Source organism: Sus scrofa, chromosome 18 (assembly GCF_054392235.1).
Source record: "Sus scrofa isolate SSC_HxYL_T2T_F1_AM1 chromosome 18, Sscrofa_HxYL_maternal_Yorkshire_Landrace_v2.0, whole genome shotgun sequence".
Taxonomy (NCBI): domain Eukaryota; kingdom Metazoa; phylum Chordata; class Mammalia; order Artiodactyla; family Suidae; genus Sus; species Sus scrofa.
The window spans coordinates 22,991,065-23,009,399 of record NC_139400.1 but is presented as its reverse complement, the minus strand read 5'-3'; the positions used below and the strand labels follow the sequence as shown (position 1 = coordinate 23,009,399).

Here is an 18,335-nt window from a genome sequence, read left to right as displayed (position 1 = left end):
ACTAGGAACCATGACATTGCGGGTTCGGTCCCTGCCCTTGCTCAGTGGGTTAACGATCCGGCGTTGCCGTGAGCTGTGGTGTAGGTTGCAGACGCGGCTCGGATCCTGCGTTGCTGTGGCTCTGGCGTAGGCCGGTGGCTACAGCTCCAATTCAACCCCTAGCCTGGGAACCTCCATATGTTGCGGGAGCGGCCCAAGAAATAGCAAAAAGACAAAAATAAATAAATAAATAAAATAAAATAAAATAGATACAGAAGAAAATCTTGCAACCCATTAATTGGTTATAGAGCAAGTCCGAATGCAAACTATGTGAACTGATTGGGACAAATGACAAAGACGCCATGATTTAAAATAAAATAATAACATATGCACACAACACACATAATCATACAGACAGCAAAGTTCAGCCCACCTGAAACTCAACTAAATCTGTACATAATAAAATTAGGCTTGTAAACAGAAAGTTTTGTACAGTATCGCCCAGTAGCAATTGCCAGAAATCACGGAGCTTTATATGAAACCATCACATTGCACTCCTTAAATATGTACAATTTTTGTCAACTGTACCTCAACAAAGCTTATGAAAGATTTTAAAAGGTATGTTTCAATAAATAAAAATAAATTTTGCAACTAATTTTTAAGGCAAGAGCAAGAGCCACCCAAATCGTCATCATGTGTAGAAAAGAGGGGCCTCAGTGACAGCAAACCAGGCTTCCTGGGGCCACGCTCAAAGTCAAGTGAGTCCAGGAGGCCCCTCACCTCCCACCTCAGCAACTCCTCCTCCTCACCCACCGGGGGCCCTGCCGGCCCCCTTGTCCTCCCACTCCTCCTCGTCCTCCAAAGGCCTCGAATCCAGAGGCAGCCCCCGCTCCCCAGCTGTCCCAGAGGCCCTGGTCCCCCCTCCCAGCTTCCTTGCTCAGGACCCTCAGCTCTGCAGCGTCTTCACTGTTGGAGCTCGTGTCTCACTCTAGTCTGAGTGCGAGCCCCAGGAGAGAGGTGGGTCACACGTCCTGTCTCCTGTGTACACTGCTCTGTGCTGAGGCCACACCCGTCCCCAGCTGCTGTCCAGAGCGCGGGCTGCCTGCTGACTGGTGAGCCAGGTGAGCGGCGCACGGAGAGCCTCCCCCCTGAAAAAACATCTCACTCCATGCCTCTCTCCACCTGCAGAACAAACGCTGCCACCAGGCCGGGAATTAACAGTGAGGCTAAGAGCTGTACTCCCGTGGAACCACAGCTATGTGCTTGGGCCATGATACAAATCCTCCTCACTCGACTGTTTGATGACACCGGTAAAAAGGGAGAGGTAGATCATTTCACTCATTTAAAAAAAAAAAAAAAAAAAGGTACGTGAACCAGAGAGGCTGTGATTTGAGAATTAAAATAAGCAGATACATGGAGGGACAAGGCAGAGTGGCCCATTGACATCCCAGGAGACTAATCACGCCCCCAGATTTCTGCCCCAGCCGTGGACTGAAACGTCCCCCGCCCACAGGACTTCCCATGAAGCAGTAAGTCTATACCAGGTTAGGGTAACGGGGACACTCACCTGTCTGGCGGCGTCCCCCTCAACCCAACCCACAGCCCTTCCCCCAGCGGATGTGTTTTATAATTGGTATCGTTCCTGAGGAAGGGAGGCAGCAACGGGGCAGAGTCTGGTTGAAGGACAGCGATGGAGGAGCAGAGAGCCCCAGCAGGTCGCACTCGTCCCCACTCCCACCTGCCGCCAGGAGGCCGCAGCACTGTCGCCCTCGGGTCAGAGGCTTCTCCACGGCCACTGGGCTGGGACAGGAGGCCCGAGCTCAGCCCTCCAGGGAGGACCCTCCCTGCCGCCCCCACACCCCCAGGCACCTTGTAGATGACGCCTCCCGTGGCAGAACACGTCAGCATGTAATTTCCCTCCGAGTCAAAAGCGAAGAGTCGCCCCCGGGGGACCTGAACCTGCTTGTAGCCGCTGTACCCGGACAGCACAAAGGGGCCCGTGGCGTCGGCGGGGAGGCTGTACTCGGACACCTTCAGGCCGCTCTTGTGGATGTTCCACTGGATGAACTGCAAGCACAAAGCACAGGCGCGCGGCGCTCTCAACGGGGCCGCCAGGGCCCAAGTCCAGGCTGGGCAGTGCGGGGAGCCAGGGTGGCCCCGGGGAAGAGGGGTGGCCCACAGGCCTCAGAGGAGGGAGTGGGATGAGCGCTCCAGTCCCAACTCTTCCCAGCACAGTTTAAACATTCAAGGGACGAAAACCTAGACACAGAGCCCCGTCACATCAAAACCTGACCTTGCTCTCTGGCCCGACTCCAGGAGAGGAAAGTGGGGGCCGCAGCCTTTGCTGGGATTCCCATCTCGCCTGCAGGGGCCATGCTCCAGTGATTGTTATTATTACTGCTGTTTTTGTTATTGTTGATATGATCATTAGGGTTGGAAACCCGTTAGATTTTTCTTAAAAACAGAACAAATTCCAAACATACTTCCGGTTTCTCAGCAGTGCCATAAATTGAACACGAGCAATAGAGTGCGAGCTGAGCTTCATGTACAGCAGTGTATGTAGCCATTCCTCAGATAAATAGCAAGTTAAAGCTTTGATTTAAAAATCTGTCCTCAGGAGTTCCCATCGTGGCACAGTAGAAACGAATCTGACTAGAAACCATGAGGTTGCAGGTTCGATCCCTGGCCTTGTTCAGTGGGCTAAAGATCCGGCGTTGCTGTGAGCTGTGGTGTAGGTCACAGACGCGTTGTCGTGGCTCTGGTGTAGGCCAGCAGCTACAGCTCCGATTCGACCTCTAGCCTGAGAACCTCCCTATGCCCCAGGTATGGCCCTAAAAACACAAAAAGACAAAAAAATTAAAATCCCTCCTCATAGTTTTCAAATGATGAATTCATTTTGTCATGACTGTCTTGAGTGGATAATACGGGTGGAGAGCCTCAATCCCAAAGCAAAGGAGGCTGTCCAGGAAGAGCAAGTCTGCCTCTGCCTGCCCTAACCCCCTTTCCAAGGAGCCTAATGAATCCTTCCAGAGAGAAGCTAAAAGGAGCACTCATTTTTACTTTTCCCCCAGCTTCCCTCTTACCTGCCTGTCTGTCTTTCCTTCCTCCCTCCTTCCTTCTTTCTCCCTCTCTCTTTCTTTCCTTTTTAGGGCTGTACTGGCAGCATACAAAGGTTCCCAGGCTAGGGGTTGAATCAGAACTATAGCCACTGGCCTACACCACAGCCACAGCAACACCACATCCAAGCCACGTCTGCGACCTACTCCATAGCTCACGGCAACGCTGGATCCTTAACCCACTGAGCAAGGCCAGGAAATGAACCTGTGTCCTCAGGAGTGCTAGTCAGATTCCTATCTGCTGAGCAATAATGGGAACTTCCCCCTTTTACATTTCTTGGCTGCTCAGGCCTATGTGCCCTGCCTCTGCAAGGCTGTCCCCTGCCCCCCGACCCCAGCCAACTCTACACATCTAAGCTGTAACCACCCAATGACCAAGCTCACTGAAGTCCAACTTGGCCCCATCAAGGGTCCCACTGAGTGGGTGGGTCAGTGAGATGAGTGATTTTGGCTCCAACCAGGAGGAAGGATGTGGGTCCTCCCCTTCCATAAGAACAGCCAACTCCCACTGGCTTATTTAAACCTCAGGAGAGCCTATGAGCCCAGTTACTATTCTCATCCCTGAGGTACAGGTGACAAAGCTGAGGTCACAGGGCTACAGTAAAAGGTGCCGTGGGCATCGGGTCCCAGCCCACCGTGCGAGTCCAGTGCTCCCTAGGATCCGAGGTCCCTGAGCCAGGGGAAGGAGCTTCCAGCCCTAAATCGCTCCCGCCTACCTTCCCGTCCTCGCCGATGCTGTAGACGGTGTTCTCGTCGTAGCTGAACTCCACGGAGTACACCTCCCCGCAGTGGGCCTTCCAGCTCATAGCGCACTCGTGCTGCTGCATATCTGCGGGGACGAGACGCCGCTGGGATTCCCGCCCGGGCCCGGGGGAGGCATCTGCCCACGGCGGGAGGCGCCTCTCACCCTCTACCTGGTAGGTAGGAGCGGCTCTGGAGGCCTCCTGGACCCGAGCGGAGTCGCAGAGCTGACCCCTGCTGCAGAGCGGTCGCTGCGCGTCCCCTCCTCTGCGCCTAGTATTCCATGAACCTGCCCTAAATGGCAGCTTCTTTCTCTGGGTCAGAAGGGGGGGTTGGGAATCCCCAGGCGGAGCCGGAGCTCATCTGGGGACCCTAGGAGGACACATGCATCCTTCCTGGGGGGCGGGGGGCTCCGTAACAGGGTGCCCTGGACAGATGTTCAGGATACAGTCCCCAGTGCCTTCCGGGCTCCAGGGCCAGGCCTGGTGCCGGGACAGCTCGCACGCACGCTGTGCCTACGCTCTCACAGGGACAGTGAAGCAGCCGCACCGAGAGGACAGGGGCGGCGTTACACTCACACGTCCTCCTGGATCTCACTCGGGCCATGAGGACTGAGCTCCGGCAGCTCAAGACCGAAGGGCTGCTCAGCTCCACCCCTCCCGCGTCCACTGACCCCGACCACAGGCCAGGCGACTATGGGGGTCCGGGAAACAGAAGGCTCCAATCAAAGTTACTTCCACCAAGCATCCTGAACTAGGGTCTTGCCACAGTCTCTACTGCAGGTGGCAAAAGCCCACCCCTCCTCCCGGGACCCCTGAGCAGGGGACCGGGACCGGCGAGCCCACTTGCTCACCGAACAGCCGGATGACGCCGTCGGCCGCCCCCGTGACCAGCAGGTTTCCATTGTGATTGAAGGCTGTGCAGTTGATGGCAATGGGCTCCGGATCCAGGGAGAACTGGAGCTAGAAAAAGACCGACGAAACGTAAAAACGTAAGCCAACGATAAACCAAGTTTCAAGGCAGGTTCTGCCTGGAAGGCGGAAGAAGACCAAGCCCGGGGAGCGCACAGCAGCGCAGAAGTAGCAGCAGTAATTTCCCACTGTTCAACTGTGAAGGCATGTAGGGGCTCATTTTCTGGCTCTTCTCATTATTCCACACCTTCTTTTCTAGGTACTCGATATTTAATTAAAAACTGGAAAATCATAAGTAAACCTAAAATTACAAATCATGCTGAGTCCCTTAAGCAGAAAATAACCAGATTAAAAAGGACCCAACCAGACCGGCTTGTGGAGCTGCTGGAGGACGGATGTCTGCCGGATGGAGTGGGCTAAGAACCCTCTCGAGCGGGGTAGAGCGTGCAGGAAGGGAGTGTGGCTGCCGGATGAGGCGGCAGGGGGCACCAGGAGACTGGAGCAGAGAGGGGCAGACCGGGCAGGGCTTGGGCATGTGGATGGGAATCGGGGAGGAGCACGACGCGCTATGGTGTCTGCGCATCACCCCTGACACCCGCCCCGCATCAGTGGGGGGGAGGGGTGGGTGGCGCCACGGTGGGACGTCCTGCAGCTGCACACCCGAGGGCTGCTAGAGGGTGTGTCCCCGGAAATGCAGAGAAGTGGTCAGACTGGAAACAGGTTTTGGAGGAACACGGACAACGTCTGCTCAGGGCTAACTGTGCAGGGTGAGAAGGGCAGCTCCAGAAAGCCTCCAGGTTTCCAAGTGGGATGCAACTGCCAAGATGAGGAAGCTAGAGAGGAAGCACCACCTGGCAGGGTGGCCAGGATCCACGGTGGTCCCGACCAGCTGGAGGGACCTGCAGCCAGTGATTGGGAACAGACACCCTTTCTACAGGCAGGCGTGGAAGGGTACAAGGGGACACCCGGGACAGAGCCACCTACAACCTAGAGACTCTTCAAGTGCCCGGTACCAGCAGGAAACAAGCTGCTCCACGTGAGGGCCACACCGCTTCTGAACATCCGCTGAGTTTACCAGGAACACCATTGCCTTTTAAGCAGCTGAGTGTAAAGGGCATTTAAGTGCTCAGGATCCAGGGCCAGAGCTGTGAGCATCAGTTACTGCTCTGGGTGGGAACTCAGCCTCTGCTCCTGGGGAAAGGTGAGCCACTGGCCCGTGAGCAAGCATTCCCATGGCAGTTACTTCTTATGAATATGCCTGAGGGAGTTCCCACTGCAACATCTCTAGAGCACCAAGGACGCAGGTTTGATCCCCAGCACAGTGGGTTAAAGGATCTGGCATTCAGGGTTCCCATCGTAGCACAGCAGAAAGGAATCTGACTAGGAGGACGAAGGTTCGATCCCTGGCCTTGCTCAGTGCGTTAAGGATCTGGCATTGCCATGAGCTATGGTTGCAAAACGCGACTGAGATCCTGCATTGCTGTGGCTGTGGTGTAGGCCAGCAGCTATAGCTCTCATTCAGTTCCTAGGCTGGGAACCTCCATAGGCCATGGGTGTGGCCCTGAAAAAGACAGACAGACAGACAGAAGAAAGAAAAGACAAGGATCTGGCGCTGCCACAGCTATGGCGGAGTTCGCACCTGCAGCTCAAGGTCTGATCCCTAGCCTGGGAACTATGCCTATGCCATGGGGCAGTCGTAAAAGAAAAAAAGAACACGTGTGTATCCTCAACTGCTTCTAGCTGCTGCATAATGTTTTGTTTTTGTTTTTTATAGTAGGTCTTGGTTATTATATATATTAGTGTGTATCTGTTAATCCTTTTTTTTTTAATTGCTATTTCTCCAATTTTTTTTTCTACTGTATAGCATGGTGACCCAGTTACACATACATGTATACATTCTTTTTTCTCCCATTATTATGCTCCATCATAAGTGACTAGACATAGTTTTCAGTGCTACACAGAAGGATCTCATTGCTAATCCATCCTGAAAGCACGAGTTTGCCTTAACCCCAAGCTCCCAGTCCATCCCACTCCCTCCCGCTGCTGCTGTAATTTGTATGCAGTTCTAAGCTAAGAGGGAGTCAGGAGACTCTAGCCATTTCCTGAGAAATAGCCTCCCTGAATGCTTAATACTAAGTGAAAGAAGCCAATCCAAAAGGCTGTCTGATTCCAACCACATGAAATTCTGGAAAAAGCAAAATTATGGAGATAGCATAGAGACGCACAGTTGTCAAGAAAATAAACTTGAAATGGCTTAAGACTTAAACATAAGACAAGACATCATCAAACTCCTAGAAGAGAACACAGGCAAAACATTCTCTGACATCAATCATACAAATGTTTTCTTAGGTCAGTCTCCCAAGGCAACAGAAATAAAAACAAAAATAAACCAATGGGACCTAATCAAACTGACAAGCTTTTGTACAGCAAAGGAAACTGTAAAAAAAATAAAAATAAAATAAAAATAAAAAGGCAACCTATGGAATGAGAGAAATTAGTTTTCTCTCAGAATGGCTGTTAACAATAAGTCAACAAATCACAAATGCTGGAGAGGGTGTGGAGAAAAGTGTACCCTCCTTCACTGTTGGTGGGAATGTAAATTGATACAACCACTATGAAGATACCTCAGAAAACTAAATATAGAGCTACCATATGACCCGGCAATCCCACTTCTGGGCATATATCCAGACAAAACTTTCACTGAAAAAGATACATGCACCCCTATGTTCACTGCAGTGCTATTCACAATAGCCAAGACATGGAAACAAGCTAAATGTCCATCGACAGATGAATGGATTAAGAAGACGTGGTATATACATGCAATGGAATACTACTCACCCAGAAAAAAAGAACAAAATAGGAGTTCCCGTCATGGCGCAGTGGTTAACGAATCTGACTAGGAACCACGAGGTTGCGGGTTCGGTCCCTGCCCCTGCTCAGTGGGTTAACAATCTGGCGTTGCCGTGAGCTGTGGTGTAGGTTGCAGACGCGGCTCGGATCCCGCGTAGCTGTGGCTCTGGCGTAGGCTGGTGGCTACAGCTCCGATTCGACCCCTAGCCTGGGAACCTCCATATGCCGCGGGAGCGGCCCAAAGAAATAGCAAAAAGACAAAAAAAAAAAGAACAAAATAATGCCACTTGCAGCAACATGGATGGAACTATAATGGTGGGTACATGTCATTACACATTTGTCCGAACCCAGAGAATGTAGAATACTAAGACTGGACCCTAAGTAAGCTATGGACTTGGGTGATTACGACGTGTCACTGCAGGTACATCAGTCATAACCAATGTCCCACTCTGAGTGGATACAGATGGTGGGGGAGGCTGTGCGTGTGTGGGAATATGGGGAAATCTCTGTACCTTCTTCTCAATTTTACTGTGAGCCTAAAGCTCCTGGAAAAATTATCTAAATATTAAAAAACAAATTAAAATTTTTAAATATTTAAATAGGCCAAAAGGCCAGGCCCACTAGGAGGTTCCGTGAATTTTAAGTTTGTGGCATGATTCTGAACAACTTTAATCACTGAGCAATCTGCCCAAATGGAGTATTACTACTTTCTAACACACTTAAGCTTTGAAGTTTCCTCACACTTCAAGCTGGAAGGAGCCCAAAGCAAAGAGCTCTCAGAAACAGAGGGCAGTGTGAGCTGCATGCCCCCTACCCCCCCACACCACCCCAAGAGTGTGACCAGCCCCAGGAGACCACGGGGCAGGCTCATACCTGCTGCTTCATGGTTTTCGTGTCCCACAGCAGCAGCTTCCCAGGAACCTGGTTAGTGCCCTTGCTGCCGATGTCTGGGGCTGACAAGTCCATCTGGGCGGCGAGGCTCGGAGCTGCAGCTGAACAGACGAAAGAGGCCCCGCTGGGGCTACATGCGAGAGACAGGATCCTGCAACGCATGTGGCGCTGGGTCAGCACTCCAGCCACCCACAGCGGAGGGAGAAGCTGGGCTCCGAGGCTCTGCCAAGGCCAAGGCCGAGACGGACCCTGCCCCCACCCCAGCACAGCGGTCGGGGAGCGGCCTCCAGCTCACCGGGGCATGTCGTCATTGATGTTGATCACACAGAGGTTCTTCTTGGCTTCCGTGTCATAGAGGCGCACCGTGCCCATCCCGCTGCCCAGCAGGAGCTGGAATGACAAGGGGCAGGAGCAAAGGACAGCATGGGGTCAGGCCTGCTCAGGGAGGCCCAACCGGGGGCGAGGCCCACCCCTGTGAGGTCCAGGCAGGCTGCAAGGGTGAGGCCTGCCTCCACTTTTCCAGCTAGTTCAGGGGAAATCCAGCTAAAATAGACCTCGATTAAAAATTAAAAGACATCAAAGCTGACCTTGAACAGAAGCAAAACCACAAGAGGAATCTGTGGCATAGGGGAGGTATCGCCTCAGGCAGAGCTGGAAATAAGACCCCATGCCCTCCCCTCCCCAGCCGCCAGTTTAAAGCCCAGCTGTACAGTCCCGCCCTCTGGCTCCTGATCTGCCACTACCACCTCTCTGGACCCTGGCCCTGCCTTGTCACCAGGCTGGGTGACAGCTCCATTTGCCTGTTCTGGGGGCAGCTCTGACTCTCAGACATTAAAGGACTCCAGATAAAAATAGAGGAGGCAGAGTTCCCACTGTGGCACAGCAGAAGCAATCCAACTAGGAACCATGAGGTCAAGGGTTCAATCCCTGGCCTCGCTCAGTGGGCTGGTGAGCCAGTGTTGCTATGAGCTGTGGTGTAGGTCACAGATGTGGCTCGGTTGATGTGGCTGTGGTATAGGACAGCAGCTATAGCTCCCATTCGACTCCTAGCCTGGGAACCTCCTATGCTGCTAGTGCAGCCCTAAAAAAAAAAAAAAAAAAAGCCAAAAAAATAATAATAAAAAAAAATAGAGGAGGCTATCCCACCTTCAGGAACTTGTGAGTCATTTGGTGAAAACTTCAAAGACAGTAACAAGATCCACCAGAAAAAAGCACCAGAAACAGGCCTGAGGGTGTCCCCCAGGAACCTTACCTAGAATTCGGTCTCAACATTCACTCGGCAAATTGACACTGATAAGCCTCGAGATCCTAGTACATGAGGATAATTCCTGCGGTTGCCAACAATTTTAAAAAAAAGGTTTGCTCCTTGGGCTGCCAGGGTGACCCCCTCCAAAATGGAAAGAAGTTGGGGGGGGGGATAAATCAACTTTATGTCCGTAATTCCAAATTCTATCTCCAATACTGAAGTCCAAAGGAAAAAGCACACAGTGCTAAGCCCACTGTGTGAGGCCTGTGGGAACCACAGAATAGGACACACTGCCTCCAGCCTGGTGAGGAGGGGTCTGAGCAGGAGGAGGGAGCAGCTGAAAACTGGGAGGAAGCCAGCCTCGCCCTGGGAGACCAAAGGGAGCCAGACGGGCACACGCAGGAGGAAGGCCTCCACCACCTGACAGGATGCAACCTAGTTGCACTGCGATCTAATTCCAGTGCTTGTTACTGCGGCAACCTCCAGACAGGAGCAGGCACGGACAGTCCTGGACACGTGTGCTCCCTGAATTCCCAGTAAGAGCGAGAAGGGAGGGTCTGGCTTGGTCACCTCGTCCAAGCCCGTGGTGTTGGTGCCACCGGGGAGAGCCCCGGGGAGTTCTTCACGGAGACAGCAGGGCCAGCCATGAGGCAAGGGCACTCACCAGCCTGTCCCGCTTGGTGGCCCACTCTAAAGAAAGCAGCGGCGACTTGGAAATGGAAGATGCCTTGGTCTGCATGATGGGGTTGAAAGACCACACTTTAATGACCCCGTCGACATCCAAGCTGGCGACCCTCCTCCCGGAGCAGTCCACTCTAAGATGAGGAGAAGAGGGACGCTGTTAGCATCCTTGCTTCAGTCCACCATCCTCTTCAGCTGATGCCACAAGACTGCTTTTCTGACTTGCCTACTGTTTTATAAAATAATCCCCAAATACCTATACTACAAGGATGGGCATCGGCTATTTCTACAAATATTCATTCATCTGCCTGAGAACTAGAAGCACCGGTTGTTGGGTGCAGAGCCCTTGTGGGCAAGATGCACATGGCCCCGCCCTGGGCATGCGCAGTCTCTGGAGACTGAGCGCCTCCTCCATCACGGCTCCGGAGCCCATCATGGCCATCAGAGCAAGGGGTCACCTCGCCTCGGGCTTTACACTCCGTGAGGATCGAAGGAGCGGAGAGGGTGACTGGGCGAACCACGGCTCTCAGCAGGACCCCCGATGGCAGCTGCCCGGCCCTTCTCTGACAGTTCAGGGGCAACTCAGTCTCACCCCACCGGACCTTCCCACCCCCCGCATCCGTTCTCCCCCACTGTCCAGCCTGCCACACCTCCCTGGGGGGCCAGCCCCCATCAGCATCTCCCTGAGGGCCCTGGCCCTGAGCCCACCTGCAGTGCATGATGGAGGAGTGGTGCTCCCCGTACTCCTCCTGCCCCAGCACGATGAAGGGCTGCTCGGGGCGGACACCCCCACCCTCGGGGCCTGCCGCGGGGACCCGAGTCAGCGACTCCAGCGCCTCCATGTGGGGCTCCGGGCAGGGCTCTACTTCTGGGCCACCAGCTTCAGGCTTCTTCTCCGCACACTGTGCCAAGCAAAGCGGGGACCAGTCAGCTGGGAGGGGTCTGCGGGATGTGGAGGACGCCACGGCCCTGGGGGAGGATCTCGGCAGTCACGGGGTCTCGCAGAAGAGCTCTGAACTGCGAAAGCAGCACCCCGCTGGCCCTGGCAGAGGCAGTGCCTGCTCCTGCAAGGCCCATCAATGCCCCTTCCTACAGACCCTGCTCCTCTGGCAGGCCCAGCTGAGGGCGGGTGGGTGCAGGCTCCTGGTCACAGCTGATGGAAAGCAGGACACCCACCACCTTGACAGACCAGGCCAATGATGACAAGAATCTGTTAGTGGTGCCCACGGCCTGCCAGGCACTGTGTGAGCACAACGGACTGTCTCATTTAATCTCCCCTAAATCTCCTGTGACCCTATTATTAACTCTGTTTTACAGCTGTGCAAGCTAAGACTGAAAGTTGAAGTTAAATAACTTGCCTAAGGTCCAGGGCTGGCCCCAGGGTAGGACGTGGACTCAGGGGCAGGTCAGTCGGAGGTAAGCCTGGCCCTTCACCAGTACGCTGCCATGCTACCCCCACCCCCGGGGAAGGGGTACCGAGAGATGGGGCCACTGGCCAGGCACAAAGATAGACGCATGGACGGCGGCAGAGCCAGAGCACCACGGGCACCAGATGCAGCCCACACCCTGCTGCCCAAAAGGTGGGCTGCAGCTGCCGTCTCAGCCACCAAGGTCACAACCTACTCACCCAGACATAACCCAGGCCTGGGGGCATCAGTCAGGGTGCCCTCTACCACCCCCTGGCTCCTGAGACTCCTCTAAATGCTCATCCCAGAAAGAGTAGCTCTACAGCAAAAAATAAATAAATAAATAAATAAAAATAATAAAAAAAAAAAAAAAACAGAGGAACAGAGACTTCTGAGCTCAGAAAGGTGCTTAACAGGAGTGGCTGAGCTCAGGTGTTCCTTTCATCCTACAGCAAAGAATAGAAAAGATTTGAGATTGAAACCTTAATATTCTGAATCATTTTTGGCTGCTAACACCAAAAATGCCTTTAGGCAAATAGTCCCAACTGAGAGATAAATGGTCACTATGGTGACTTGTGCAGTAAATCCCTTGGGCTTTTGCCTTCAATCCTGAATATTTGACTAGAAGTAGAAGCAGCTCACACTGCCAGCAAGAGCAGATCCCAGCCCATATTCACTAGTGAGGGGAGTCCCTGAACTCGGTGTGTGGGCACCTGGCCCTCGGGACAGCGACTCCAGCAGGAAGAAGGCAGGAGAAAGGGATGTTGTGATTGAGCAAGTTGGTGATGCTGGGTTAAACCAAGGCAAACAGGTCTCTCTCCCCCCGACTGTGAGGGCCTGTGACATGCTGACATGCCCCATACACCCCATACGCCAAGGACAGAGCATGCAAGAGGTCCCTAGCCAGTCATTCAGAGCCCACCTCTGGGAACATTTTCAGAGGCCAGCATCTTATGGCCCTTGTTTAGGTGAACACTACATCAGGAAGAGGGGCCGCTGGAGAGCCAGGTTGTTTTGGAACAAAACAACCAAAGTGCAAGTAATTAAACCTAGTTAGGCAAAACTACACTCTACACAGCGGAAGAAATCAAGAGAGCTAAGAGCCGGCCCCGCACCCACCCCCCTTTTTTCATGGCCCCCCACCATGTAGTTCGTGCTTGTCCCCATGGGTGTTCCTGAGAGGCCGAGGCCAAGCCGTACCTGCAACGTCATGGAGAGGAGCTCCTTCCGCTCCTTGCCGTGGTCCTGCAGGCGCCGCTGCCGGTGCTGAGACCAGCCAGACTCCCCAGCGGCCAGCCCGCTGAAGGGGCTCTTCCCATCCTTGGGTGCGCTCGCCGGCTCCCTGCCCTTGGTGGCCTGGAGGGTGAGACATCAGGCTGTGAAAAGCCTCTCCCCACCTGTGCCCAGGCTGGGATGCCGGAGCCAGGAAGTGGCCTCAACCCTTACTCAAGGGAAGGTCCCTCCCTGGCCATGCTGAGCGGGTAGTTAAAATGTTCCCATCTCAGCCCATGAGCAAAGTCAAGGGTGAAATATAAGCAGCTGGACCTCCTCCTTCCTGATCCTCCCTCCCCATCCTGGAGGCTAAGTCCCCAGCTCTCCTCCACCTGCCACATCGCCACCTGCAGGCGGATATACACAGACCTTCCTTGATCTCATCAGAACAACCAACTTGCATTTATTCAGTTTAGTTAGCACTTATTAGGTGATGATTATGAGGCAGATCAGGCCTTACGCTGGGTGTTACAAACATTTACAAGCAACTACATGTTTGGGTGATACAGAAAAAAATTTATACAAAATACAGTCCCCCCTTCGGAGAGAAAAAGGAAGACAATACCCTCTCCTGTTCTGGGCCAAGTGCACGACTAAGCCAGCCAATATTAACAAGTATGGAGGTATTTGGAAATGATTACTAGGCAACCAGGGAGGATTAACAGAAACTGTTGGGAACTCAAGGACTTCTGAGCAAGATAAACTGGACAGGAGAGAAACTGGCATCTCTGGCTCCTTTTCATAGGCAGAGAGAGTCAGCCAAGGTTACAGGAATTGAGTAAGCCCCACCCCACCCTGAGGCTGAAGGTTCCTAATCAAGAGTTTTTTAAAAAGGAGCAGCCACGGACTTCCTGATATGGTGCAACAAGATTGGAGGCATCTTGGGAGCACTAGGACACAGGTTGCATTCCCAGCCTGCGACAGTGAGTTAGGGATCCAGCATTGGTGTGGCTTAGGTTCCAACTGTGGCTCGGACCTTATCCCTGGCCTGAGAACTACATATGTGGCGGGGTGGCCAATAAAGGGGGGGGGGAGCTGCCACCTCACTGCCTTTCCAGATGATCTGGCTGGGATCTCTTTTTCTGACCTTATTCCCACAAATTGTATTCCCACAATTATACCCCCACCTTCTTTCCCGCCCCCCCCCCCCAACTCTGAGCAAAGAGATACAGATGCAGACAACCACTCAGGTTTGAGACCAGTCTCACAAGTCATCTGTTCAAAGACCTAAGTAGAGAGAATAAACTCACCTAAAGTCTATGTGTGGCTTTCTAGTTCTTCAACCTGTTATTTTTTTTTACGTTAACACGAAGCAACTTAAAATGATTACCAGAGATTCCGTGGGACCCCGGAGTCATGTGACCAGTTAAGAAAAGGAAGTTTTAAAGGCTATTAGTTTACCTGGCACCTCACTGTGGCTGACTTACACAGTATTGGTCATTTTTGTTCCTCTGACTGAGGCGACCTCCAAGGGTATCTACTTGTGCTTGTGAGAGATGTTTCTTTTGGAGAGAGTATTTGATTCTCTGAATTCTGACTTATTTGGGGGAAAAGTCAAGATAAAAAAAGATAACCTAAGACGGAAAACCAATAACAATAACAATATCAATTACTCCTTGAGTGTTTACCATACACAAAGCCGCAAGGCACTATGCTAAGAACCTTGCAAACATTCCCTTAAAGAAGAGGCATTATTTTAACATGGGGAGTAGAGGCATAGTGAGGTTAAGTTACCTGCTCTACACAGGGAGAACTCGACAGATTGAGAATTCACACCCAGATCTGACAGTGGTTTAACTTTCTGAGACGCCTGAGAAAGCAAAACCATGATGGGAGCACATGGAAGAAAGTGACACTGAATAGAAAATATAAGAAAAAAATGTCACAATGCTGGAGCTAAATAACAACCAATGTAAGGCCCTTCTCTCCATGCTTCTGGCCATTCTTTCTTTTTTTTTTTTTTTTTTTAGTGCCCCACCCGCAGCATATGGAAGTTCCCAGTCTAGGGGTCAAATCAGAGCTACAGCCACAGCCACGCCAGATCCAAGCCACATCTGTGACCTACACCACGGCTCATGGAAATACCAGATCCTTAACCTACTGAACAAAGCCAGGGATCAAACCTGAGTCCTCATGGATGCTAGTCAGATTCGTTTCCACCGAGCCACAACGGGAACTCCCTGGTCATTCTTGAGAAGTATCCCATGGTCCATGGAATAATGGACAGGTTCCACAGTTTTAAAAGTGCAAGATGACTTCTCTTACTTTCCCAAAGGTCAGAGGTGGTCTTGAAGTAACCATGGTCCCTCACATAGACCCAAGAAGCAGGGGAGGAAGGTGGTTCACTCCCTAGGATGTGATCCAATTGTGCCAACCTTCACTATACACACTAACTCCTCCCCGTATCTACTGATCCAGAGGGCAAACTGCTCAGACTGAAGAATTTCACAGAGGAGGCTATTCTTATATCAGACGAAAGAGACTTTAAGTCAAGACTCTAATAAGAGACAAGGCACTATATAATGATAACGGGCTCACTCCAACAAGAGGATAGAACATTTGTAAATATTTGTGCACCTGACATCAGACCACTTCATTATATAAAACAAATATTAACCAACCTGAAGGGAGAAATAGGCAGCAATGCCAATAATAGTAAAGGACTTTAATCACCGAATTTCACCAATAGATAGATCACCCAGACACAAAATCACTAGGCAAACATTGAGCTTAAAATGCACATTAGGCCGCACGGGCTTTTAGAGAACATTCCATCCAAAAGCAGCAGCATACCTTTCTTCTCAAGCACACATGGAACATTCTCCAGGATAGATCATATGTTACGCCACAAAACAAGTCAATACATTGAAAGAGACTGAAATCATATCAAGCATCACAATGGATGAAACAATTACAAGAAGAAAATTTAAAAATTCATAAATATGTGGCGATTAAACATCATGCTCCTGAACAACCAATGGGTCAAAGAAAAGAGAAATAAAAATCTTGAGACAAATAAAAGTTGAAACATAATATACTAAAACTGGGAGTTCCCATCATGGCTCAGCAGTTAACAAACCCGACTAGAATCCATGAGGATGCGGGTTCTATCCCTGGCCTTGATCAGTGGGTTAAGGATCCAGTGTTGCTGTGGCTGTGGTATAGGCCGGCAGCTATAGCTCCAATTTGACCCCTATCCTGGGAACCTCCATATGCTGCGAGTATGGCCCTAAAAAGCAAAAACGGACAAACGAAAACAAACAAACAAAAAAATATACTAAAACTTATGGGATTGCAGCAAAAGCAATTCTAAGAGGGAAGTCTATAATAATAAACACCTATATTAAGAAGAAAGAAAGGTGTAAACCAAACTTTACACCTCAAGGAACTAAAAAAATAAGAAGAAATGAAGCCCAAAGTTAGTAGAAGGAAGGAAATAATAATGATCACAGTGGGAAATAATGAAATAGACACTAAAAAGACAGTATAAATGATCAATGAAACTACTGATCAATGAAGCCAGTTTTCTGAAAAGTTAAACAAAATAGGCCTTCAGCTAGATTTACCAAGAAAAAAAGAAAGAGGATTCAAATAAATAAAACTAGAAACGAAGACTTCCAAAACATATCTCCAAAAGCTCTAACATTTTGATATAAAAGACAAAAGAACTGGCAGCAGAGACCATGTTTTCTGGACCTCAAAGGTGACTCTGGGAACTCCACAGCTAGCTATGAAAATAGTGCTGAGAGTAAGAGGAAGATCAGTTTCCTGGGTTGATGGCTGTTTTCGAAAATAGTGGGATCCTGGAGTTCCCCTATGGCACAGCAGGTTAAGGATCCAGTGTTGTCACTGCTGTGGTGGGGGTTGAATCCCCGGTCTAAGAACTTCCACATGCCAAAAAAAAAAAAGATAAACCTGAGAACATTCTTTAAAAAAAAAAAAAGGTAGGGAGTTCCTATGTGGCTCAGAAGCAACAAACCAGACTAGTACTCATAAGGACTCAGGTTCAATCCCTGGCCCCACTCAGTGGGTTAAGGATCCAGCATTGCCGTGAACTGTGGTGTAGGACACAGACGTGGCTTGGATTTGGCGTTGCTGTGGCGTAGGCTGGCGGCTACAGCTCCAATTCCACCCCTAGCCTGGGAGCCTCCATATGCCGTGGGTGTGGCCCTAAAAAGACCAAAAAAAAAAAAAAAAAAAGTGGGATCCTGGCAAGTGAGGAAGTCTCAAACTGCCTGGCACAACTGTGATTCAGGTTTGACAGTTTTATCGGCCTGACCAACAGATCTTTAAACGTCTATCTGAGAAGGAAAGGGGAAAGAGCCTTTTAAATAGTTCATTCCCAGGGAGAGTAAACAGAACACAGGGGTATGCCATTTTAGGGCCAAAGGTGGGGAAGGTTGCAGAGTGGGGACAGGCACTTGGTGGCACTCCTGTCTTTCCTTACTCACCTGCCACACTTGGTGAGTGGCATCTTTTCTTTTTCCAACACACGTTGCTATGAATGCTCAATTTAACTGGTCCATACCGATGGAATACAGAGGCTTAGGATAGACTGCAAATTCCTGACACAAAAGCCACTGTAACACTTCCCCAGCAAGTACATTACAAAGAAGAGGTACAAAAGCAGTGCTTCCCTCTCAAGTCAAGATGGCAAGGAAGTTGGCCAGTGTGTCATCAGGTTGGAGGCTGGACAGCAGTCCAAAATGAAAATTCAAATAGGCGTTTACATAAGGCACCGCAATAGCAACTATCTTTATAATAACAGGGTAGTTTACGCCAAGAGAGGAATGGACCTAAACATGACCAGTCAGATCCTATTTAGAGCTTTTCCTTAAACTGCATCTAAGTTATTTACTAAAGAAGGGTAAACAACAAAAAATAGTGTGCTAAAAGCTGATGAATTCAGCTCTTCACCAAACACCTAATTAAGCAGGTAAAGGTTAACCTGTGTCTAGCTACCAATGTTTATAACTTAAGCAAATGTCCACTGTGACACAACCAGTAATTGAAAGTTTTATTTTAAGAGCAAACCTCATAAAAATCTTTTAACTATTGGGGAGTTCCCATTGTGGCTCAGAGGTAATAAACCCAATTAGCATCCATGAGGAGGCAGGTTTGATCCCTGGGCTCGCTCAGTGGGTTAAGGATCCCGAGTTGCCATGAGCTGTGGTCTAGGTCACAGACGTGGCTTGGATCCTGCATTGCTGTGGCTGTGGTGCAGGCCGGCAGCTACAGCTCT

The 18,335-nt window shown here is 50.8% G+C and overlaps 1 protein-coding gene across 7 annotated transcripts in view; it reads right to left on the bottom strand.

The window, feature by feature from the left end:
• The window catches only part of WDR91 (WD repeat domain 91), a 31,823-nt gene that overhangs the window by 1,519 nt on the left and 11,969 nt on the right, over positions 1-18,335 (bottom strand). For 2 of the 7 annotated variants that reach the window (XM_003134652.7, XM_085005411.1), the window contains 8 exons: positions 13,022-13,177; positions 11,124-11,317; positions 10,399-10,549; positions 8,784-8,878; positions 8,471-8,639; positions 4,690-4,798; positions 3,812-3,924; positions 1,849-2,046 (listed from right to left, as the gene is read on the bottom strand). In XM_003134652.7, coding sequence (XP_003134700.5) covers positions 1,849-2,046; positions 3,812-3,924; positions 4,690-4,798; positions 8,471-8,639; positions 8,784-8,878; positions 10,399-10,549; positions 11,124-11,317; positions 13,022-13,177 — 1,185 coding nt within the window. Of the gene's footprint in view, positions 1-1,848; positions 2,755-3,207; positions 3,925-4,689; positions 4,799-8,470; positions 8,640-8,783; positions 9,551-9,803; positions 10,550-11,123; positions 11,318-13,021; positions 14,129-14,263; positions 14,904-18,335 lie in introns of those variants that run through there. The other 5 variants (XR_014833752.1, XM_085005412.1, XR_014833753.1 and 2 more) reach the window with 5 other exon arrangements.